The 25,995-nt window shown below is 45.4% G+C and overlaps 1 protein-coding gene across 6 annotated transcripts in view; it reads right to left on the minus strand.

Moving 5' to 3' along the window:
• Nucleotides 1-7,011: 7,011 nt before the first annotated feature.
• Cdc14b (cell division cycle 14B) overlaps nucleotides 7,012-25,995 on the minus strand; it is an 80,269-nt gene continuing 61,285 nt past the window's right edge. For 2 of the 6 annotated variants that reach the window (XM_057787036.1, XM_057787039.1), the window contains exons 10-14: nucleotides 22,002-22,140; nucleotides 21,729-21,888; nucleotides 20,803-20,900; nucleotides 17,210-17,356; nucleotides 7,012-8,364 (exon numbers count right to left, since the gene is read on the minus strand). In XM_057787036.1, coding sequence (XP_057643019.1) covers nucleotides 17,242-17,356; nucleotides 20,803-20,900; nucleotides 21,729-21,888; nucleotides 22,002-22,140 — 512 coding nt within the window. In that variant the 3' untranslated portion in view covers nucleotides 7,012-8,364; nucleotides 17,210-17,241. Of the gene's footprint in view, nucleotides 8,365-8,659; nucleotides 8,720-12,622; nucleotides 12,740-17,209; nucleotides 17,357-20,802; nucleotides 20,901-21,728; nucleotides 21,889-22,001; nucleotides 22,141-25,995 lie in introns of all 6 variants that reach the window. The other 4 variants (XM_057787035.1, XM_057787037.1, XM_057787034.1 and 1 more) reach the window with 3 other exon arrangements.

The following is a 25,995-nucleotide window of genomic DNA, read 5'->3' on the forward strand; positions in this document are numbered from 1 at the left end:
TGTGAATGACACTGGGAAAGTTTGAAGCAATGCTGCCTCAAGTCACACGGTCAGACAATGGACACCTTGCTGTTGATTTAATTATTGCTTGTATCCTGAGTCACAGCCTGGGTATTCCAGAGAAGATGGCAGAATCAAGTCAAGGGCAGAGAAAGCCATCAGCAAGATCATTCTGCATGGATGTATACCCAAAGTAGGACCCAGGCTCAAAGTTGCCTGCCAGGCTCCTTTGAGGGGCTGGGGGAAACATGTCATGAGGTGGGCACTCTCAACCAGTGATTCTGACCAATAACTTAAAACCCAGGCAGATTAGTCATACCAGAGAAACCTTGTCTCTTAGAAGTGGGAGACCAGTCCAGGGTGGCCTGTGTGTGTGTGACTTCTGAACCAAGTGGTTTCAGACTTCAGGGCTGTAGAACATAGCTGGGCAAAGGACTTCTGCTTGCCTTGCTGGGGCATGAGCCGTGCCAACACGTCGTTTCATGTCTCTGGATGAGTGACAACTTAAGGCGCTTGGGAACCAGAAGCTGCTGCTGCGCTAGGGATATCTGCTGCAAGGGCCTCCGCAGGTCTGCACTCTTGGCCAGGCTGTTCTGCAAACGTCTTTGCTGTTTCCAGGCAGGTCAGGCACACACTGTCTTGTCAGCCTTAGTTCCTCATGTGCACGCAAGGCTGAAGAGCCAGAAGCTGTCCCAAGGTGGGGAAAACTGGCCACACTCTCTTGTGAACACGTGCTGCCCACTGCAGGCTTACCATGCAGTACTATGAGGAGAGGCAAGGTCCGCCCATATTTCCTCCTGCTACTGCTACCTCCCACCATCCCTGTGAGGATCCATTTCCCAGGATCCAGTCTGCTCCCACTGTGGCCCTAGGTACAACCCAAGGGACAACTCCGAGTGGACCCTGAGCACTGAATTGGCTGGGCACTGTCCTGTAGTCACCTATGTTTATATGGTACAGTAAAGGATTAAGAAAGAAAACAAAACAAAGCAAAAAAATGGGTTCACCCGAAACCTTCCTTAAATAGATGAAACCATCCTTAAACAGATACAGAACTCTTGACGACCAAAGTCCACACCAAGACACTTTTCCTCAGAGTCTGTGCTAACATCATTTCTCCCTCAAGGCACCATATCCTGACCTACCAGAATTACTATTAAAAGGAAACAATACAACTCAGACCACCCACAGGCACGGGTGTCCCTACCATGGGAAGAGCCCAAGGACAAAGGCCCCATTCCCCGGGCCCAGTGTTCTTTCTAGGCACTGTAACTGGAACACAAAGGACCATGTGTACCTCACTGGGACATAGGAATCCTGGAGTATTTGTGGCATGCTTTTGTTTTAGCCACCCCAAGGACCACCACCAGAGAGATACTGGGGTAGGCTAGGAGCCAACGGAGAGCTCAGGCTTAAGGCCCTAGTGGCTCCTGCTGCCTCAACCCCATCCATCTCTGCTCCAGAACTTTTGCTCAGGCTACAAGGCTACCAGTGACTTGTCCCTAATCAAAACAGGTGTTTACAACCCAGAGAACCACCTGTGGGCCTGGCAGGTCCAATCAACAGGGCAGAGCCACAGAAGCCTTTAAAGAACTCTTCACAAGAGTGCCCAGTTGCAGATGGCCAACTGTAACTAGGGACACCGAAGCATTTATAAGGGCAGGGTGAATAGAGAGGCAGTCCCGAGAGTTGTCAAATACTAAAGGCACCAAGGGCACGTGTGTGCTCATTCCTGATGAACCCCAGAACTGTACTGGTGGCCCACGGAGACACTAGCTGACGGTCTCATGGGACAGCAACAGGAGGATCTTTTTTTAATAAAGTCCCAAGTGCTCAGGAATGCAGATTGGTAATGGGACCATGAAGAGGCTTTTGGAAGGGCAGAAAGGGAAGAAATAATACCAGGCGGCCTGTTGAGGATGTTCTCCGAGTATCCCATAAGGCCTTGAGGTAACAGGCAAGCAGGCTGTTCTCCCTGGCATGCTGTGCACCCGTGGAACCAGTCACGCTGCTGGAGAAGCTGAGGGTCTTTTGCCCACAGGAGGCATTCACCTGAGAGGACTCAAGTGGTAACAGCACCACTGGGCTTGTAACTGTGCAGCTACCCCAGGGCTGTCAACTGGGCTCCCTCCTCACCCACCAACAGAGCCGACGTGACACCCAGTGGCAATACTGGAAGAACGAGGCAGACATGTTTGCGGGGTGGCTGAGGCACAAGCCTGAGAAAATAGGCTTACATTGTACAAGATTTGCAGTGAGGAGCGCAGCACCGTAGTCAGGAGGGATCTCCGGAGGGTTAGGCCCTGCGGACTCTGAGCCATATCAAAAGCCGGTCTAGAAAGGTTACAGCCCGAGACAGCCAGCTATCACTGGAAAAGGAGGAGATGGTCAAGCTGTTCTCAAACCTGTTCTTACCCCAGTCCAGGGCCAGCCGTTGTGCTCATGGCAAAGCATGACCAATGAGACCCTTGCAGAATGTCCCTCCGGATAAGTACACCATGGCCGCCGCGAGCTCCCCTCCCCGTTCTGTCCTGCCTGAAGTGTTTCCTGTGTCCTCCAGTCAGACCACAGAAGACCTCCCCCATCTCCAAGGGATAATAGATACAGGTTACTGTGAAGACATCTAGGATCAGGCAGGAAGGTAGCTGACTAGACAACCCCAAGCCCACCCTAGAATTTGGCCCTCAGAAGCTCTGCTTTTCCATTGTCTCTAAGTGATGTCTTTTCCCTTCCCATTGGTCTTGGACCAGAGCAGAAAGGGCAAGGAACCCCTATTTCAGCAGGATCCAGTGCTTGGGCGGCAGCTTTGATGCTTCCAACAAAAGCTCTATATGCACTTAGTCATTCTGGGGGCAGGGCAGCAGAATCCCTGACATTGGCAGAAATGGGAGAGGAGGGGACGGGGGCTGTCCAATGGTTGGGAGTCTGGCTGGCACTGAGGTGTGGGTGGGACTGCCAGACACCCAGCATCATCTAGAGTCCTACACAAGGGAGAATTGTCCTCTCTGAAAAGATTTGTTCCGTAAGCTCACTCCCAGTAAGGCAGCACCCACCCAGCCTGTACCTCTTCCCCCGCCTTCTCCCACCCAGAGGCTCTGTTTAAAAATGTGCTGCTCTGTGAACACTGGTAGCAGGCAGCCCTATGAGATCCGGTCCTCAGGGCCAAGTGCCTCCTTACCTGGCCAATTCCGTTTGTACAGAACACTGGTCATCCATGAGCTCGTCAAGGCCATGCAGACTGGCTGACAAAGAGATGAGACTCCATTAGAAACAAGGCAGGACTGCAGGCGTGGTATAGGGCAGCACCTAAAGACTTCCACACACGTGAACCAGTCCCCTCAAAAAGGGAGTGAGGGAAGAGACTGTACAGATTGCCCAGAAGGGTCCTTTTTCCTCCCACAACAAACATGATAGAAACAGGGTCATACTGTGCCAGTCGCCACAACAAAACACTTCAAATCTGGATAAAAAAGACCCCATCCATGACCTCAGTGCAGGGCAGGGGGTCAGTATCCTGCTATCTGACTAACCAGCTCATCCATGTCTCAACAGCTACCAATGGGAGCTGTTACCATTCATTTGAAAAGCATTATAGCAATATTTTCATATTTTTTGAATTGAAAATACAGATTAAGTACATGCCAAGCACTTGCCCTGAATGGCTCATGGTATTAACTCATATAATCCAGCAGGAATATTATCATCCCTATCTTATAGAAATAGAAACAGATCTATTGACTCAGTCCCAGTCGATAGGTAGTGGTCAGAGACCAGTTTTATACACAACCAGTCTGATCTCTCCTGCTCCTACCATGCTCCTACCAACACAGGCGTGAAAACTGGCTTTGCTTCTTTAAAAGGAAATGTTTGTGTGCGTGTTGGGGATGGGAGCGTGTGCACCCTGTAGAGGGCTGAGGACAGTTGTATCGAGTTCTTTCCTTCCACCTTTCTATGGCTTCTAGTTGAGCCATCTTGGTAGCCCTTTTGCTTAGCTTTCCCTTCGCCGGGGCTCTGAAGAAGACACTCCAGAGACTTGCCTGCTTTGGGTGTATTTCCACCTTCCCGCAAAGATAATGTGAACTAACCCCATTCCGGTGCATGAGGTTACATACCAAAGATACCAGAAACATGGGAGCTATAAATCTAAAATCAGGCTTCGTTATCAGACATTCACTTGTGCTAAAAGGTACAAAATAACCTCGGCAAACCTGTGTTCCAGTCGTGGGGAACACTCTGCATGAACTGTTTCATTTGGTTCATTAACGAAGGAATGTCAGTGTGGAGATGAGACTACAGACAGTGTGATTCTGGGTCACACAAGAAGCAGATAACCCAGGGAGCTGAGACATAATGGGCTTTGCCAGCTATGCGGCCAAGCTGCATGCTATGATCCAGGACCTACAGGCCCCACGCCTACTGTTCCTGACTCTTATCCTCCACGTTGTCCAGTGTGGAATGATTTTATAGCAGGCACCCTCACTCATTCACCTCCTGTGCATCCTGAAGCCCTAACCCCTCTGTACCTTACAACTGGCTACATCTAGAGGCAGGACTTTAAAGAAGTGAAGGCAAGCCACTACCATGGCCCTAATCCATTCTCACTGGTAACCTCATAAGACACTCCAGGGATGGGCAGACAGAGAGGACGTCCAGTGAGAAGGGTCCATCAGCAAGCCAAGAACAGCAACCTCAAGAGAAACCCACCCTGCTGACATCTTGATCTTGAGATTCGCGCTTCTGGCACTAAGGGAATATATTTTTCTTTACTTGTCCCACACAGTCTGTAGTGTTTTGTTTTGATGTCCCTTGCAAGCTAAAAATTAAATCACATGCCTTTAATCACAGCACTTGGGAAGCAGAGGCAGGCAGATCTCTGTGAGTTCGAGGTCAGCCCGGTCTACAGAGTGAGTTCCAGGCCAGACTCCAAAAACTACAGAGAAACCTGTCTTGAGAAAACAAAATCAAATCCATTTTATATTTAAATTACTATCTACTGATTTTGCTCAGTAAGTGGACGCAGTAAGTCAAAAAACTGTTTAATATTTTTAATTATATGATTGTAAATTATACAATTTCTACCATTTAGTATTTTGTATAAAACCATTTTACAATACACAAGATTTTCAAATGCAACAAGAAGTATCAAAAACTACATGTATGTGCCAAGTTTACAGGCTACGGTGAAGCTTTGTCTTAAAAACACCTTCAGGAGAATAAACATCCAACCAGTTCTCTCAGCTTTAAAAAACATGATTAGAAATATACAATTTAATAAAATATCAAGACAATGATTGATCAAATACTGATTCATCAGTTACACTTTAAAACTTCACTTAATCACCTGCACACGAGCGTACAACAGAGTCTTCAAATGACGGAAGCAAAACCGTGGTTCTCTAATCTGATGGACACATCTATCCACAGTGAGTTCTACTGGATCATTAAGGAGGTAATTTCTTATACAGTATAGGCAAGTCTTTTTAAAAAGAAAAAAAACACATCTGTAGTATTATTTCCACCCAGTGACATGAGAAACACTCAGATTTAAGGAGAAATGCAAGAGCGGTCGCTAACCTCACTAGGACATTTCAGTGGAAGAGAAATCTTAAAGAAAATAGATTTTTAAGGTTTCTGACTAACTGCTTTCTAAACTCCGGTAAGAACTTTCAGAAAATATATGCAGAAAGCAGCTGTTACTTCTAGGACACACACCAAACGACAGCAATTCAAGGTAACGGAGGCCTAAGCATTCCAGGCACAAAGTTACCCAGATAGCTGGAAAGGTCTATTAGACCTGAAAACGCTCCAAGAGCCTCGTGAGAACACTTGAGAAAGCCTCTATGACCTGTCGGTGCCCAAGCCAAGAGGTAGAAGCCACCCGTGGGGGAGAGGCGGTAGGGCATGGGGCAGGACAATGGGTAGGGGCTACGTTTGGGGGATCAAGTTAAAGCTGTAAAGTTCTGAGGAAGAGCATCATGTGGCCATGTTTGACCAATACGGCTACCACTGAATATTCAGGGCCCATCCTTCCTGCCTCTTGGCAGCAGAGTTCTAGCTGGGCCTCGTCTGTAAGTCCTGAAGCCCGGCTTTGCAGAGATTCCTCTCTGGAACTCTGGAGGCTCTGAGTTCCCCTTCACCTATATGCATACTTCCCAGTTCTAATTTGGATGGAGAAGGACTTGATGACTTTCAAAGCCATCTGAAGTTCTTAAGTTAAGGGGCCCCTCCACCCAACAGCCACTGATTTATGTTCTATAGCAACAGGGTCTTCTGCCCCAGAAGGTTCTGGAGGGGTTGCCCACTAATTCAAAGCAGGAAGGATTTTCCATTAGTCAGACCCAGACCTCCTGGGTCCTAGATGCCACCAGTCGGTGCTGATGACTGTCCATCCCCAGAATTATCACCACAGCATCTGAAAGTAGGTTTTCCTGGGAATGTGTCCTCACCAACTCACGTTTCCTAAGCAACCAGCAAGAGAGGAAATTTTAGCAAGAGCCACGCCACAGTGGTAGCAATTGGAGCTGAAAACAAAGGGGCAATTTCTAAAAAGCACTGTGGTTATCACTGACGCCCAAGTGGTTTTATTCCCAGACTCAATCACCATGAGTCACGGTGGGTGGGCCCTGTTCATCCATTCTGATACACAGGGCAAATCCAGCTTGGTTCACACGGAAGTAAGGTCTCCTAAGTACTAGGCCTAGCTTGCTCAGGGGAGGGAGAACCACGCTGCGAGGTTGCTATTTTAGACTCAGGTGCAGTTTGATTGAGCATTACAAGTAAACGAAACGTCCTCCTACCTAGACCTTACTTCCTTTCTCCGGTGTTTAAAAGCTGACTGGGGAGGGGCTCTTCGTGTGGATTCTACATTGATATCCCCAGGTCCCCAACTCAACATCAGCCAGTGCCGCAGAGGACAGAAACACTGAAACGGGGGACCCTATGTCTTTCCCTTTCTTTCTTTCTTTCTTTCTTTCTTTCTTTCTTTCTTTCTTTCTTTCTTTCTTTCCTTTCTTTCTTTTTTAAATTTACCAGACTTTAACTTATTCATTCCGTCTACAAGAAGGGCAACTGTTCAAGTGGGGTCGCCTGCTCGCCTGACGTTCGTCTGTCTTAGGAAGGCATTGGCTCTCAATGGCTTTCAATACGGCATTTCTCCAGTCTCCAAACTGGGAAGAGGCAATAAAAACCATTATCCTGTGCTGTGGCGGTAACCAGGACAACTCTAAAGCATTCTTTGATGATTGGCTCTGTCTTTTTCTTTTTGGCAACAGATAAATTCTGGCTTTGCAATTGCTTCATGGCACAGGTGCTGTTGGCTTCCAGCAGGGGTGAAGAGAGAAGGCACACTACAGTTTCTAGTCGTATTCCCTAACCAAAGGCAACAGTGAATTCTCTTACACAAACAGCCTAACTCCAGAAGCAAGCAATTGCCGCTAAAATCAAACTGTGAATCATACAAATAACAAAACTCCACAGCAGCACAGAGAAAAGACTCTACAGAGGGTGAACAATTTTGTCTTTAAAGCCACCAAACACCAGCACTGCTGTTTGGTTTTAATGTACTGGAGGAAACACAATTCCGACGTGTGACTGAGCGATCTAACGCCCAGCCCTGAAATCTTCATCCTAAACGACACAAGGACTTACATAACCTTTCAACTGAGAAAAGGTTCAAATACTCTATCAACATTCTTTAGCATGTTTTGGTAACCACAGCAACACGTAACAGTGTTTAAATGTAGTTTTCACAGATTGTTATTAAAGCACTCTTTGGTGAAAGACAAGCAGCTTGGGTACTTCACACAGTGAACATCACGACAGTATTAACAGGAGCAAAGTGAAACATCGTACCAAATCCTGTCTTAGACGGAGGGTACCACTGGAGAGATGCTCGTCTTCTTTCATCTTTAATCGCAAGACGGCGGTCACAGGCTGAACAAAAAATAAATACCCAAGAGACCTTCATCAGATCCTTCTGAAGGCCAGCAGCAAACACGATTGCCATCACAGGAACACACATGTACCACGCTCACCAGAAAGCTCTCTGGTGGCTGAGGGCTGGGTATTGACACCTGAGACTAAACTTTCGATAGCAGCTTTCATCCAATTTGAAATTACAAAGGGGGAGTCGGGCCCTCAAATGTTCAGCCATGCCCTACAGTCAGTGCGTGGCTGAGAGGCCGGTGATATTTTCTTCATTGAATGAACTTCTTATTTGGAGAGAAACTAAGGCCTTTGCAGTGTCTGTTTTGTTTTCAGAGCGATTGGCTAAATCCTGTTGGGGTTTTCTGTTCCTAGTCTTCCCTGGAGTGCTGGTCAGCGGTTTTTTAACGCAAGACTGTCTTAGTCCTTGAAACGGCTGGACTGAGGAGAAAAAAGAAAAAGATTTACCATGAAGACTTTCAAGCGTCCCAGAGGGAGTTTCCGAAGACAAGGGCGGCAACACGAGACAAGCACGGACATGCAGAGAAGCGCATACTTGGTGTGGTTCATCTGACACTCTTTGGAAGAGACAGGACACCACCAACCATGAAGACAGACATGAGAGGAAGGCAGGGCAGAGGAAAGTTCAAATTTCATTAAAAAAAAAAAAAAGCAATAGAAACAAACAAAATAAACAAACACAAGCAGGCGCAGGCAGCAGAGCAAGGCAAGGTACCATAACGCCAGCACGGGCATTTGTCGCAAAGCGGTCCTCCTCTCCCTCCAAGGAGCCAGGCTGTGGGGGGAAGAGGGAAGAATGAAAAAAGAAAGAGAGAGAGAGAGAGAGAGAGAGAGAGAGAGAGAGAGATATTACTGGGTGGTTCCAAGGCCAGAATGTGGTCACAGGAAAAGCTCCAGTGCCTCAAGCAGTTTCTAGTTTTGGCAGCCCCACCTTCTCAGAGTGCTTGGCCTGTCTGTAAGGAGATCTGGGCTCACCAGAAATCAACCTGACTCACCCTTCCTCTCTTCCTTCCTCCCACAATGTGTTGTTATATTCAAATCCATTGGCAACTTTCAGAGAAAAAGGAAGAGCGAGAAAAAGAAAAGACAAACTCACCCATAAAACTGCTTCTTATCTGGAGGTGACCCTCACTTGGCTAACAGAAGACACATCTGAATTCGGCATGTAGTTTTTACAGACATGAGCTAAGAGTACTGAGTACAAAGACAACTGGCAGGTCTAATCAAACGGAAATATAACCAGAATTCCAAATGCCAGCACTTAAAAATAGAGAGACAACATCCTGGGACTCCTGGAGATGATGGTGGATGAAGGATGAAATCCCAGAGCAATGGAACAGGACCCAGGGGCCGAGACCTTGAGAGTCGTGATGCAAAGACAGGAAAGATGGCCATGGATTTCACAGCAAGGACTTAAAAAGTCCATCTCAGGTGAGATGGTCACAGACACACTGATTTATGGTTTGGATGAGTAACGAAGGACCCCGAGCACCACACCACACCACGTAACAGGATGACAAGGTACAAGTTACCCTGAGCCACAGACGTTAGGACCATTTGGTGGCAGAAGAGTGATGGTTCCCAAAGATGCAACCTGAAAGGTCATTTGGACAAGACAGACTTAAGAAAATAGGATGAAATAATGAAAAAGAAAGGACCGTATAAAAGGAACTCCAGAGCTTCTGGAAACGTGCAGCGATGGGGTGAAGTCGTCCACCTGGAGGTGCGATGAGGGTGGAAACACAGAAAGGCAGCGTTGTAATGGATTTACACTCCTGAGAGGAGGTAGGGGGTGTAAAGTGTGGAGACTACAAACTTCCTTCTGTACCTGACAAATGCGCAGGAGCCATGCAGGGCACCAGTGCAGGAACCAAACCTCTCTATCCCACACAGTCTGCATGCTCCACGCCGTCTGGATGTGGTTTCGGTCCAGATGGACACACAACATGAGGGCATTGACCTGAGAAGCACAGAGGTCCTTCTCTTCCAACAACAAACACCTCTATCCTGACACGTTCACCTGCTCAGCCTGTTCTTTTAAGAGGATTTGTGTGTGTGTGTGTGTGTGAGTGTGTGTGTGTGTGTGTTGGGGGGGGGGATCTCTGAAGTTGAAGTGTCTCTTGGTGAGTCAATTCAGTGCAAAGTGAGGCTGGGGAGAAACTCCATCCTGGAGGCCTCAGAAAACAAATGGGGATGTGGGAATGGAGTCCCATGGGCCACTGTGAAGAGATGAGAGGGCCTCTCCCACAAGAGAGCCAGGAGACCTGGTGAGCCTGCACCTCGAGGGTAGACTGACAGACACTGAAGGAGGGTACAATACTGATTTTGAATGTGATTATTTTTTGGGGGGGGGGAGAGTATTGTGAAGAGATTTCAATTAAGAATGTCAGAATTACCCAAACACCTCAGGGGAGACTATTTTTCCTGGATTAGATCATATTTCAATGTCAATTCCTTTAACGTCCTCCAACTAAAAGCTGAACTTTCAATCAGTAGACACAACAGGCTGTAGCCTGGAGGAAGTCTCTGATTCTTGTTTTCTAGAAATAGAAGAACGCCATATACAGTTGTGTGTCTTTCTTTTGTAAGCTGGAGATGATAATAGTTAAGGTAATATGAATATAGGCCCCAACCACCATCCCCCTTTTTGGTTTCTAATACTACCCCAAATTCCTGAAAGGCACTTTGGGACAGTTCATTTAGCCCTGCTTATTTATTCTGAAGTCTGCTTAGACTATTCAAAGCATCCAGTCCAGGCCCTTGGGAGCAGCTCACTAAAATCAGAAACCGCTCACCGGAGAGGACAAGTGGAAGCCACAGGAAGGGCACTGAAGCCAGAGACCTAGAGAGAAACTTGTGCACAGTCAGCCCCCCTCAGGGGAATATGGATGATGTGATTCAAAGCTTGGCTAGAACTCCACTTCTCAGAATCAAACGAGCAAGTCTTGCTGGACTGTAATGAAAGCCTGGTTACTTAGACCTGCTGACCGGTGGTTGTTCTTCTGAGTTAAGGTCTCACTATAGAACCCTGGCTGGCCTGGACCTTGCTATGCTGATGAGGCTCCCTGCCTCCACCACTCCCAGGGCACTTCCGACAGTCTGACTTCACATGAAAGGTATTCCCATTTCCTCCACTTAATGGAAAAGTTGGAATCTAAGACCTTAACTGTCCTGCCAACCGGAATCAAGAGGCACAGGAGTTTGCTGGTACTTCATTTGTATGCGCATTTAAAAATTTGCACACCGTAAATAATTATATGGCAACACACTTCTCTACGTACGGCATAACGTATATTTACAAATTGGAGTTAGACCTCAAGATTTTACCTGGGACTTTTACTTATTTACTCTTCTTATTTTTCTTCAGGAGCATTTTTTTTTCATTTTAACTATTTATTCATATAATAAGGCACATTTATTTTCTTTGATTTTCATTTAATTTTCTTTTAAGACATGACTCGGGCTGGGGATTTATCTAGGTAGTAAAGCACTGGCCTCACTGACATGAAACCAACTTCCAGCACCAGCACTATCAATCAATCAATCAATCAATCAATCAAATAATCAATGGGTAAATAAATGGCTCCTGATTCATCTGACACAGCCAATCTCCTATTTTCCTGTTTTAACACCTGGACACTATACCTAAATTTGACCTTTTGTCAGTGTTTTAATTTTCTTGTCAGGTTGGAACCACAGAATAAAAGGAACATGAAATACTTAACTAGCTCCAGGGAGTCTAATTTCCCTGGCTTCTGTGGGCACCAACTCTCTACACACATAAAATCCCCAACTTCTGAGTCAGTGTGTGCCTGACAATTCTCAAGTCTCCATGTTGGTTCTTGGTCCTGTTCTCAGGATACTCTGGCTCCGTAGAAATCTTACAAAAGACTCAGCAACAAGGAAAAACAAAAAAATTAAAAAGCATTCCTTAGAACACCGAGTACACAGAGTTCGTGGGACAGGCAGTGACGGTGGACCTCACCAGGGTCAAACTTACACCGATGTAAGTAATGAGGATGAAGACTTCCCATGAAAGGACAAGACTGTAAAAGAGGCGGGCGAGGAGAATGCAGAGTCTGGCCCAGGTTAAGCTCAGAGCTTCCCTTACAAAGTGTAGCGGCACCACCGCCAGCAGATGGCGCCCAAGCTCCTGCTGTCTACCTATAGGCGGGGAAACAGCGACCGTGAGGTCTCGTTCCTTATCAGAGGCTGGGTCTCAGGACAGCTTAAAAATTACACGTGTGCCTTTGGTTTACAACAAACATCCAGAGACAGTGGAAAACTTTCTCAACAGAGCCTAGCATAAATGAAAGGAGTAACAACTGAGGAGACAGAAGAGGAAGCAGCCATGGCAGGTCTTGGAGAGAGAGCTGTGGCCAGAGATTGCTCTGCCATGACTCACTGAGCTGGACCTGACAGACATGAAGGGGCTTCCTCCAAGACCGGCGCAGCACCCTGGAAGAGTTCTGGGGCAACGCCCTCAGCTTCCCCATGTCATGCCAGAGACCGCACTTGCAACACGAGGAATTTCCTCTGGACAGCCAGTAACACAGAAGCCTCCGTTCTCATCACAGAAACTCCGCCTTCCTCCTATCTTCATATCTGCCCCAGAAGCTGGGGCCAAGAGAGTAAACTGGAGACAAACGGACCCTCCAGAGTAGAACTCTTTTCTCACCTTTTAAGACTGCTTTTCCCCGAAGCAGATCTGGTGGTTCGTTTAGTAATGCCTGCACTGCCAGAAAGGTTAGGTTCAGGGGTTTTACAGCTCTGAACACTGGGCTGAAGAATTACTCTGAAAACAGTTGGAAAAAGGTAAGATTACAGTCACTAAAACAACTTTTAAACAGTTGACAGAGAGGCAATTTTGCACTTTGATATAATTGTTTGTTCTGCAAATGGAAGAATTTTGTGCGATCAACATTTGCCACTTACACACACACACACACACACACACAAAAACTTGAAGCACATTATTACACCAAGCATCTCGTTTCTCTTTGAAGGTTATTCGGAGATAACCAGAATACTTTGCTTTTGGAAAATGAATGACCTGGCATTTTATGTAATTCACAAACCAGAGAAATCTATTAGTCAAACCTATCAAAACAGATTCTCAGATTTCATCACAAAGTCATAAATCCCGTATTTCAAAATGTCTAAATATAGACTTAGCAAAACAGCTACATAATATTCACTGGTCAGAGCAGAAAGCAGATATAATAAACAACAAATAATTTTATATGCCAATAGAAAATTTAAATAATGTTCAAGCAAAATTTCAGTTTTGTCTGTATCATAACTATGTACTAAATGTTCAGTTAATCACTTAAATGCTGTGAAACTTGTCTTAGTTAAAACCTAAAAGCCTTTCTATGACAGAAGACTGCCCAGGAGGAAAAAAAATCACAAAACAGAACAGGTCACACACAAAGCAGGCTCCCCATAAGTGATTCTCATTAAATGGTCAGAGGAGAAAAATAGCAGAAAACACCAAAAGATGTTGGCAGGCCAGTCTTTGCTTCAGAACCACATGCACTCATTTATCTCCATCAGCGTTTGCTAGAGGAAGGAGAAAACGCTGACTTTAAAGCTTCCTCTTTAGCCGGGCAGTGGTGGTGAGGCCTTTAACCACAGCTTAGGAAGCAGAGGCAGGTGGATCTCAGTGAGTTAGAGGTCAGTCTGGTCTACAAAGCGAGTTCCAGGACAGCCAGGGCTACACAGAGAAACCCTGTCTGGGGGTAGAGTGGGCTCCCTCCTTTTAAGTCAAACTACAGTCGGGAGAGCCAATAACAATCTGCAAGAGACCAGCTCCAGAGAGCAAAAATAAGTACTTTCAGCTCTGGAGGAGTCTGCTTCACAGGCCTGTCATGGCCAGGATGATTGACAACAACTGATCCTCCTAATGTAGCACAGGTTCCGAAGTTCTGATGATGGTGGACTGCCCACAGTAACGGCACCCAAACACCTCACTGCTTGGCTCACAACAAAGTGAGAACAGGCGGAGTTGTCTGTTGCTGTTCTGAAAGCCCTGCAACTTCACAGGCAATGGAGGCCCTGGCTGAATCTGCCCGTGTCACACAACTGACCTGAAATACTCTAAGTAGAAACAGTAGGTGCGCACACAAATGTGACTTAAAAAGGAGCCAACATGAGCCCAGATACCCAAAATAGGATTTAGTGAAAGTTCTTTTTAAGGAATGACGTAACAATTTAGGATGCACATCATAATCCCACATATTTATTGGGCACGAGGACTCACTTCAGTATGTGTATATAATGTATAACAGTAAGATGGAGGAGCTGACTCAGCCCGGCTTCATCCATCACCCCTAGTGCTGGAAACCTTCAAGGCCCCTCGCCTTAAGAAATTCTGTCAGTTGTCAACCACAGTTACCCATACTGGCCTATACAGAATAGTGATACTACTTCTCCCATCCAACTGCTAAAATTTCTTTCTGCTAATACAAATCGAGAAGGAAATATTTATCTCTCTTAAGGATATGAATCTAGAATTTGCATAAAGGCAACCAAATCCACCAGGTTTGGTTTGATTTTTCCAGGTTTCTGGGCAGTGTGTATAGTTGACTCTCCTCTATGGCTTCTTGATAAAAGAGAAAGATGAGACTGAATTTTTCTGAAATGTCACTCCTCTATTTCAAATCATTTGAGGTCAAAAGCGAGGGTAACTACCGTACTGTAAGATCATTAGCACAAAAAAAAACAAGAAACCAGTGCACCACTTGCTCAGGAAATCTGCTCCTGGCTTCTTAAAACTGAAACTGAAAGTTTAAGTGCTATACAACATGAAGAACTACAACCCCCCCCATCCCACCCACATCCCCCAAAAAGGCTGGGCACTGGCGTTGTACCCCTTTAGTCCCAGCACTTGGGAGGCAGAGGCAGGTAGATCTCAGTGAGTTCAAGGCCAGCCTGGTCTACAGAGCAAGTTCCAGGACTACCCAGAGAAACCCTGTCTCAAAAAACAAAAAGCAAACAAAGAATTGCAACTCAGTCAATAATTATTTCTTAGGCTGACTGAAAATAAATTTTTAGAGCATTAATTTTTCTATAAAATAGTGTAAATGAATGTGAAATAGTGATATTAGTGGCTACTAATTTCTGTGGAACTTTGACACTCAGAAGGAAATTCAGTATGCATTAACCACACCAGAGAAGCCTCAGGTTATCCGACCTGAGTGAGCAGTTAGCACATCAGTACAGTGGGAAGCTCCAGAACCACGCTGACATATTACCAGCAAGAGGCTAACGTGAACTCAGACAGGGCAAGGAAGCCAAACTCAGGTGTTTCCCTCTGCCACCTGCTCTCCTCACCTGGCTTTCCTAAGCAATATGCAGAAAATACATTTTTCTCCCCTCTTTCCCAATAAAATTTGCATTGGTCTTCCTCAACTTGTGCCTAAACCATAGACCAGTGCCCTCTCTGTGGTGTCTATGGAGCCTCAGCTGCTCCAGATCTCAGACAGTGACCATGTGAGAGACACAGCAAAGTTTAAAAAATAAAAATAAACAAATGCTTGACTAAGTGTGTTCTCTGAGCCTCCAAACGCCTGGCTGGCTTTCTAAGGGACCACTGACTGCCACAGAGTTTTTGTATGATGCCCCACAAAACCCTCCAACCTTCTCTAGCGACACCGGCCCCCATGCAGGCACTAGACATAGAACACTAAATGCTTTCTGGATTAGGTTCCAGACAACCAGCTAATGGAGTCTTAACGGTTGCTAGGCAAGGCTCTCTTACGAGCTCACAGCAACGGACCATCACAATGGAGCAGACTGAACTGTCACCCACAAATGAAGCCTCTTTGGAAGAAAGTGACCAGGAATTAGTGGCTACAAAGATCACACAGATGGCTACAAAGATCAGCTACGGAAAGGCTTTTGCTTTTGTAAGTTCAAATCAGTAGGCAGGCTAAATGGAATGCCCTGCTTAGGTCCTGAAGTGTGGTGGCAACCCGTTACAGGTGACCTAACTATCGGGCAGAGGACGCTGAGGAGGAAATCCCCAGCAGAAGCAAACACTTAAGTTGAAGACATTTGAGCCTGAAGACAAGTATTATTAGCAGCAACTCCACCCACTCAGAACATCCTGGCCACTGGAATGGTCTGAGAAGAACTATAAACAGGACCACCGCTCTTCAGTTGACAGAAGAGGCAAAAAAAAATACTTTTAAATTCTATAGAAACCTGAGTGTGAATGTAAGACTATAAATTCACCTAAGATATTCAAGAAAATGCCATAAATAAAAATGTGTTCAGTAGGTTTTCTTTAATCTTCAAGAAATGGCTCTGATTAATTTTTTATTTTTCTCAGTCATATGAAAACACTCAACAGAACCACAAAGGACCAGGGTTGGTTGCAATGCACTTTTACTTTGGAAGAGATCCTAGAAAGGAATTCTGAATGCTTTGGTAATTTATAAGTCGAAGCTGGGACACGAAGAGTCGTTTTTCAAATGAACAGAAGAAAGGTTACGGAAAACAGACAGATTCGGGGTGTTGTTGCTGTGGGACAAAGTCTCCCTTTGTGGGTCTCACATGGGTGTTTTTTGCAACACTCTGCTGAAAAGAAGATGACAGATCTCAAGAGACTAGAAACCTGGGTACATAATCTAATAAAGACAATCTAGCTACGCCTGAGAAAGGACGAAGGCAGAGTCTAGAGACTGTAAGGTGGAAACCTGCAGGAAGGAGACAGCACAGAGAAGGATGCGACATGACCATGGATGCTCTACCACCAAAGACAGGGGACCTGAAGAGCGATGTTCCATGGGCAGAAATCACGCTACAGTCCTCGCTAGCCCTCCATACTACAAACCCAATCTTTGCTAAAATAAGAATGGAGATAAAACCCTTTTGACTGGAGACACACTCAAGGTACAGAACATGAGAGGAGTGTGCAGCCCCTGGTAGAAAGGAGATCACACTAATCAGGCCAACTACCTAAACATTTCCTACAGGAAAGAGAACTATTCCAAAGTCCACTTATATAAATAACTAGCACAACTTTCAAAAATGGGTGTCATTTTTCAGCATTCTTGGCTTCAAAGGATCATTGAGGCCCTGCCCCGCCCCGCCCCCTGCTGCTACCACCATGCCGTTCATGGAAAAGATTCAGAAAGAGAACCCTGGAAAATAAGCAAACCAAAACAGCCAGGGGAGCCAGAAGGAGAAACACATGCACCTTGAAAACCACACTGGACAACAGGGGAAGGCAGGAGAGAAACGGGAACAAGAAACTTACACAGCAAACTATCTGTCAAAGGGTCCGGATGGCTACTGTGTTCTGAAGCCATCAAGACAGAACAGCAGGGTGGGAAGGATGTAGTCACACACAATCCACCAGATGGCAACACTACACAGTGCAGAGGTCAGCACAGCTAGGGGACATCTGGAAAGGGCGAAGGGGAAAGAACAGATGTTCACATTGGGAAGCCAAAACAAATCCTGTAATAAAACACAGAGCTGCCTGTGGCTTTGAGATACCCTAAAAGTCCCAAAGCAGCAACTGTGATGGCAAAGGGGAGGGAAAAGAGGGTGGTAGTGGTGGTCCAATTTCTGTTGAGACAAAAATGCTGACTTTAGTTTAGTACACAGGAACAAATGGTTAGACTCCATGTCTGGCTGGATAACCATCCCACCATCCTGACTTAACAACACATATTTGTCCATAGTCAAATATGCAGTATGCTCATACAAAACTCTACACCTGAGCACAGGGAAAAAAGGAGGCAGAAACAACCCACAGACGTCTGACAAGATCAGGAGGCGTGGCTATAAACAGGGAACTGAGTTTTAGTTGGAAGTCCAGGTGATCTGCAGACTTGACAGCAGGGATTACAGAAACAGACCTGACCAGAAACCATCAACTTCACTACTGTGGTCACACTATGCGTGGTTCCTTGTTTTCTTTACATAACCTGAGGTGATTTGAAAAAGACGGACCTCAGAGCCTTGGGAGTTAAAAACGCTTAGTCTGCAGTTGGTTAAGATGGTTTGGGTAGCTGTAGGAGGTGTGGCTTTGATGGGGAAACTATGTTACTGGGAGTGGGCTTTGAGGTTTCAAAGCCTCTTGCTATTTATTCCCAGGTGGCCTGCCACCATGCATGTTGTCGCTTCCCTGTGATGCTGATGGACTCCAACCCCCTGGAACAAAAAGCCCACCATTTCCTTCTGTAAGCTGTCTCGGTTATGGTGTGTATCATAGCAATGGAAAAGTGACTAATACACACCCAAAATTTGATATTAATTTTCCTTTTTCCTAATTTTCCCTTCTTTCTTAAGACAAAGTCTCCTATTGCCCAGGCTGGCCTTGACTTTACTATGTAGCTGAGTGTGACCTTGAACTTCTGTTCTTCCTACCGCCACCTTTCAAGCGCCAACATGCTAGGATTACAAATGTGCGCCACATACCCAGTTTCTTGTGTGTGTGCTGTAGGTATTCACATGTAAGCACCCGCCTGTGTGGATGTGTGTGGAACACAGAGGTCAATGCCAGGGTCTTTCTCAATTGTTTTCCACCTTATTTTCACTTACAGTTACTGACTACAATGTTATCTCAGTGGGTAGTGGCATGTAAGCGGGGTGTCTGCACTATAGATCTTCATTTGTTCCTCTGGTAAAACTCAAAACTAAAGAGTTACTTTTCTTTGTTGAAATGTTCACTTGTCTTTTTTGCACTGTTGGATTTAAGTGGTTTTTCTAAAGTGATTGTATGTTTCTACCTTATGACCACGTAGGATACAAATGCAACCCCGCCTCCAGGCATTCCTTCCTGGAGATCTAACACAGAAAGTTAGTGGCATACAGAGTAACGGGCCATCTGGTGGTCAATACTGTCAACTTGACGGAATATAGATTATCCATCCAAGAGGCAAGACGTGTCTGTGAGGGGTTATCTAAGATTAACTGAGATGGGAACCCTCCTCTAGTGGTGCCATCCCCAGAAGGAGAAAGTTGGCTGAACATACACAAGCATCAAATGACATGTGACCAAGTCTCCTACCCTGACTTTTCCACCACGATGAATTACACTGTGAGCCTAAATAACACTGCCTCCAGTATTTTAAACACAGCAACAGTAAAAGCTTGGGCATCTACCATTCTCTTGTTCTTTTTAACCCCAGTGGGGGAAGGGTATAACTAAACAAATGCCTGCAGAGAAGGCCAGTTTTTTCACCCAGTCTTTCCTAAATCCCTCTCTCCTTTCTTCCTTCCCTCTCTTCCTTTTCCAGCAGTGAAGAGGATTAAATCCCAGCCCCCTGCAAGCACTCTCCCACTGAGCTCACCCTAACCCCTCTAGTGGCTTTCATTCATTGAGAACAACATCCGTCTAGCCCAGTCTCACATACTCTGCTGAGTGGAGGGACATCTGACATCTTCTGCCAGTTCCAAAGGTCTTTAAATTTTAGTCTCCATACACCCAAGGCTATGAATTACATAATCTCAGTATCCCTAAGAAAGAGATCTAAAGAGTGGAGAAGGTAACATTTCCTGAAAGTTTTATTTAACAAGAATAGTTTTTTTTTTTTTTTAAAAAAAAGGATTTATCTTTTTATTTGTGTGCGTGTGTGCACACCTGCAGAGAGGAGAGGCTCCCTGGAACTGGAGTTACAGGTGATTGTGTGCTGCCTGATCTGGGTGCTGGGAGGCAAACCTGGGGCCTCGGCAAGAGCAGCAAGTACTCTCAAGCAACTGAGCCATCTCTCCAGCTGATAACAAGAACTTTTGACCAAGCAGAATTTGTATCCCTTACCTTCTGACCTGGCTTCTGAATAAGGAATAAAACAATCTATTAAAAATTAAACTGGAAATGGACAGTCTTAGCACAAAAAGTGTGTGTAACCTACAGAAGCATTCGCTTCCTAGGCTTTGCAATTCAAAGGGTATCGTGCCCCACCCACCTACCAGGCCAGGAGTAAGGGGCAGGAAAGGAGGCTTGCTAGAAATAAAAATCCTAGGGCTGGAGAGACGGCTCAGAGGTAAGAGCACTGGCTGTGAGTCCAATTCCCAGCAACCACATGGTGGCTCACAACCATCTGTAATAAGATCTGGCGCACTCTCTGGAAAGTGTATATATAATAAATTAATTAATTTAAAAAAAAAAGAAAGAAATAAGAATCCCACCCCAAAAGTTCCAATTAGAAGTTGCATTAATAAGGTAAGCTCCCACATGACTCAAAAGCTCAGCTGGGTGTGTGGAGAGCTGCTAGGAGGCTACATAGTTTGAGTTCCCATATTTGTACACAAATTTGTTCCCTGTAGTTGGAGCCAAAAACAAAGTGATTAAGAAGTCCACGTGGGGATAAAGACACCCACTATAAAACTTCTTATTGTACTAAATCTGTCGACAATTTGAAACTAATTCTCCAGACCAAAAAAAAAAAAAAAAAATTATAAGAACATAATTTGGGGATGAGTTTATCATTACCCTGAGATGACAGAATGATTTTAAGACATCACATGACAACTGACTCCATCCTACTGTGTGCAGACTGAGGACTGACATGTAATCATCTTAATAACTACGGCCCACTCTGTTATCCTGGTCTTGACATCTGCGGTTCCTCTCTTGAGGGTGTCACAGCGGACTGTCTCTGGACAAAAGCTTTGCTAATATCGTTTTCTTACCTATCATGGCTCTTGAGGCTTACAATAGAGCATAGAGATAAGTGAACGGCTGAGCGCTTCCCAGGTGAGCACCTAAAGATTTTAAATCACACATGTGATCACTGCATCACAGTTGTACAGCTAGGGAGAAAAGAATGCAGGAAAAACGTCCACTAGGGACCTACACGATATAAACGAGGATGAGCACAGTAAAGGAAAACCACTCACGTGAGGGGGATAGTGTTGGCTTTGGACTGTCTCCGACTTTTCAGGGCCCGAAGCTTGTCTCCTTGTGTTACTCCACTGGTTTCATCATCATCACTATACTGTGTGGATTAAAGCAACAGCAACAACAGAAAAAGAAAACACTGAGCTCTTAACTTAGGTTCCTACTGAAGCAAAGTGGCTACTTATCCAGATACACACAGGCATGCACACACACACACACACAAAGCATGCATGCATTTATGCACACATGGACACATAGAGAAACATGCAAGCTTATACAAACACTCAGAGGCATGTGTGAGCACTCAGAGAGGCACGTGTGTTCATGTGCACATGCAAACACACATACTTTAAGTTTCTTCTGAATGCTACAAGAGTTTTCAAAAATCAAACTATTCTGAATGCTACAAGAGTTTTCAAAAATCAAACTATCAGCCAGCCATATATTTCAAGACAATCAAAGCTGACTTTTGGAGTCACTAGACCCAAAGCCCTCATATGTAAAAGAGTAAAGATACATAATAGGCTTTTGGTATTAGAACTTGTAACAGTTTGGACATTCGTTCATTACCCCTTAACCTAGTATCGCTGCCTCTGAAACTGCAGCTCTTTGAAAGTTCTCCATTTGAGCCTCTAAAGCAGCTAAGAGGACGGGACGCTGGGGCGGGGGAGTGACCAGAGCCATCTGAAGATGGCTCCCTACTGCTCATTTCCATCTGTGCTTAGGAAGTAAGACACTCTATGAGCACACAACTTTCTTTCCAGTCAAACTTCCAGAGAGGGTTGTATCTAAACACAACTGTGTGGTGACAGCCCTCCAAGGTCACTTTATTATCTTTACCTATGGTTTTCTCCATGCCCTACAAGGAAGGATCTCAACAGCATTTACAGCAATAACAACAGCGTGATCGGGACGGTTCCATTACCGGCTCTGGCTCTTGATTGTCTTGATTCTCAAGCCCACTTAGCGAAATGTCGTCGATATCCGAGAGTTGTTTGGAGAAGGCTGTTCTGAGGGGTCCGTTCTCCTGCCCTCTCAACTTCTGGCGGTAATAGTCGCCTTCCAGCCAGAGGCTTGACTGTTTCCTAGGGTGTTTAGACAACAACAAAATATAGCTTTCCATTAAGGACGCCCTCCCATCCCCCGCCCCCTACTCACATTCCTGCTGTTACAGGAGACAAGCTTCCAGGGTACTTACATGACCAGAAACTGCTGCTGGGGCCCAATCACGGAACCCGGTCTACAGATTCTGAGCCAGGCAATGCTTTCGGCTGCCGTCATCCTATAATGCTTCATGAGGTAGCAGCCTATCAGAGTACCTGTTCGGCCAAGGCCAGCTAGAAAAACAAACAATCCATGAAACCTGCTTGCACATCCTCCAGAATTTTTGGAACAGGAGGAAGCAAAAAAAAAAAAAAAAAAAAAGCAAAAATATTAAAGCCTTCCCAGGGTTTTGCCTCCCTCCACAGAGGTTCTCTGAGTCAGTCTTAAGAGGTCTGTAAAAAGGCCAGCACCAGGTTTCACCCTCAAGACCTAAGAGGATGCAGCCTAGGAACAGAGACTGGATCCTTCTATAATCCCTGGAGGATTCGAGGTGAAGCCAAAGACTGATAATTGTTTTCTGAACGGGGATTCTTAAATGTGGTGTTGGGGAGGAGACCTAACGGTTAAGAACACTTGTAGCACAAATAATAAAAACCCAGAGACAGATACTGGGGTGCAAGCTGGAGATCAGAAAAGCAGACTGCTGTGAAATCTTCAGACTGAAAAGGGTGAGTTTCTGTCTCCTCCCGCCTTATATTCCTCTCTGGTGCTGGGATTAGAGGCGTGCATCACCACTGCCCAGCCTCTGTGGCTAACTACTGTGGCTCCTGGGATTAAAGGTGTGTGCCACTACTGCCTGGTCTATATGGCTGACTGGTGTGGCTAGCTTTGCACTCTGATCTTCAGATGAGCTTTATTTATTAAAACACAAATAAAATATCACTATACTTCCCCTTTTTGTCTAAAATAAAAAAAAAAGAAAGTTATTTGTACTACAAGCACTCACTGCTCTTACAGAAGACCCAGGTTCAGTTCCCAGCACCCACTACCAGGTGGCTTATAACTGCCTGTAACTCCATTTCTAGGAGATCAGATGCTCTTTGGCTCAAGGGCACCTGCACACGTGCACACAAACAGAAGCACACATACATGCACACAAATAAAAATAATTTTTTTTTTTTTTTTTTGGTTTTTCGAGACAGGGTTTCTCTGTGGCTTTGGAGCCTGTCCTGGAACTAGCTCTTGTAGACCAGGCTGGTCTCGAACTCACAGAGATCCGCCTGCCTCTGCCTCCCGAGTGCTGGGATTAAAGGCGTGCGCCACCACCGCCCGGCATAAAAATAAATTTTTAAGAAGTGTTTTCTGCCCAAGCCTTACATCCGCTATCAAATCCAACAGTATCACCTTCTCAGCATCTGTACCTGCTCACGCTCTGCTTTAGCTGAGGGGTGCTTGGACATGTTAGGCAAGCACTCCGCCCTAAATATACCCTCAACTCTTTTCCTTTTCTTCCCCCCACTTTGTGTGTCTCTCTGTATGTGGTGTGCATGTGAGTGTGTATGTATGGTTGCATTTCGGGGGGCACATGCATGAGGAAGCCCTAAGTAGAAGTCTAAGTGTCTTCCTTCATTGCTCTCCACCTTACTCACTAAGGCAGGCTTTCTACATTGAACCTGACAGGTCTCACCTAAATGGCTGGTTTGGCTAGCTAGTGTGGAAATCCTGTCTCTTCCCTCGCTGTAACTATCGGTGAGCTACATGACCACCCAGCGTTTATGTGTGTCAAGGAGAGCTGAACTCCAGTCTCACGCTTGGTATGGCAGAACGTTAGATGCTGAGTCACCTCCTGGCCTTCTCTCCTCCTACAGAGCCCATCATGATTAACTCCTATGGTCTGTGTCAACTTGGAAGGAATTTCTGATTAAAAATCAACATTTCAATTGGTGCCATTTTTAGCAAGCACGCTGCTTTCCATAATGTGGGCAGTCCTCTTCCAAACCATTCAAAGTCTGAACAGAACAAAAAGACTAGCTTTCTTTCCAACCAAAAGCAGGTCTGCCTTCACGCCTCCAGGCAGGCAGCTCATAGTACAGATGACGGATGGACTCACCGACTCCACAATTTCTTTTAATAAACCATGCTATATATAAGCTGCTATTGCTTTCGCTCTCTAGAGGACCTTCCCTGATCCACACGATTTTGAAATGGGGTCCCATGAAGCAAATACATGAAACGGTGGCAGTGGCTTTGGAACTGGAATTATATGGGAGAGAACCGAGGCAGGTATTGGGAAAAACCACTCCAGATCAGAGCAAGCAACGAACAGTTTCCGTCTCTTACAACCCACAGGGTGATAGCGACTGTGGGCTTTTTATACACGGCTTTTATTATATTGAGACACTTTCCTTCTGGGCCTACTTTGTTCTCTGTGGTTTTATCACAAAAGGGAGGGGCTGAATTCCATCAAATGTCATTCCCATATTAGCAGAGCTGATGATGTGGGTTTTGGAATTCACTGTTGCCGTGGAGATTCACACCGACTTTTCTATGTTGCACCACTTCTGTGACTCCAGGACAAACACTTTATTAGCGTGCATAATATTTTACTGTATTGTATTATCTCCTGTACCCAGACTGGCCTCAGACTCACTATGTGGCTGAGGATAATCTTGAATTCTGATCCTCCAATCCTCCTGCACCCACATCCTCAACGCTAGGACTGCAGTGCGTACCACGACACTTGGGTTAGGCAGTGCTGCAGACCATGTTTGCAAACCAAGCCCTCTACCAACAGAGACCCAGCTCCCTGTAGTCTATTTACATGGTACTGAGCTCAGCTGGTAAACACCTTTGTTCAGGATGCTTACAATGTTGACAGTACCTTACAGCTTCTTTGTTTGTGCTTGGGAGCAAGGCAATCCGAGCCTCATACAACAACTTGTGGTCTTCGTTCTCCTAAATTTGAGTAAGTCTCTGAGAATTGGTGTTAGTCACAAGGGATAAGCACGGTCCAGTGTTTTTCCTTCACCTGGAAACCACTTCATTTCAACCTTCTCCGTGTTTTAGACTTTAAACCCACTGTCTACGTCTCATGGAAACTCTGTCTTGGTAGGCTTTGTGTTTCCAGGAATTTTCTACTTCATCTCCATTACCCAACTTTCTGTTCTGCAACTGCTCATAGTAATCTTTATCACTCTCAACCTCAGACCCTTGCGATATGGTCTCTCCGTGACCCCAGAGCTTGCTGGTTTCACCTAGGCTGACAGGCTGCTATGCCCAGCGATCTTCCTGTGTGCCCAAGCCCCATGCAGAGATTATGGGTACATTCAGCCTTGCCTAACTTTTACACGTGGATCCAAGTTCAGGTCCTCTTGTCATTTCTATAGACTCTCCGTTAGTGTTCTCACCGTCACTTCTCGATTTGATAATATGAGCCTTTTCTCCTTTCTCTTCATCAATATAACTAAAGGTTTGCGATTTTTGTTAGACTTTGTGCAGAACCAATCCTGGATTTTTGTACTGGTTTCCAATCTTTTCAATGTCACAGTATTTATATTACAATAGTGACAATACTTAAAAGCTATCACTAGTCTTTAAGTGTCCGCGTGCAATTTTACCTCTACTAGAAATACCTGCTTCTTGGTAAGGCTTTGAGTCACTGTCTGGGGTCTTTCCACTCCACCCAACAGAGCACAGGTCAAGTTGTAACAGTTCCCCAAGCACATGACCATCTGAGGGTGGTTTAATTTCTCCTTATTTTTGAGGGAGTTTTGAAGACTTATAGGACTCTTGGTTGTAGGGTTTTTCCTTCAGCAATTGGATTAGTATCAATTCACTGCCTCTGGTCTCCACTGCTTCTAACAGAAGATCTGGTTAACTAGAGTTTCCTCTCGTGCTTCTTCAAGTGTCTGTCGTCTGTCTTTAGACAGTCTCATTATACGTATCTTCACGTGAGGTTCTGCGTTGGTTTTGTTTGGAGTTTGCTGAGTTTGGAGAATGTTTACAATCATGTCTTTCATCAAAGTGGGAAAATTTTCCAGGCCAAGAGTTTGCCTCCTTTCTCCCTCTCCTCTGCTGGAGCTTCCTCCACACAATGGAGTTGGTCTTAGGGGCTCCAATCCACAACTCTGCTAGACCTGGTGACTTTT

Source organism: Chionomys nivalis, chromosome 13, assembly GCF_950005125.1.
Source record: "Chionomys nivalis chromosome 13, mChiNiv1.1, whole genome shotgun sequence".
Classification (NCBI taxonomy): domain Eukaryota; kingdom Metazoa; phylum Chordata; class Mammalia; order Rodentia; family Cricetidae; genus Chionomys; species Chionomys nivalis.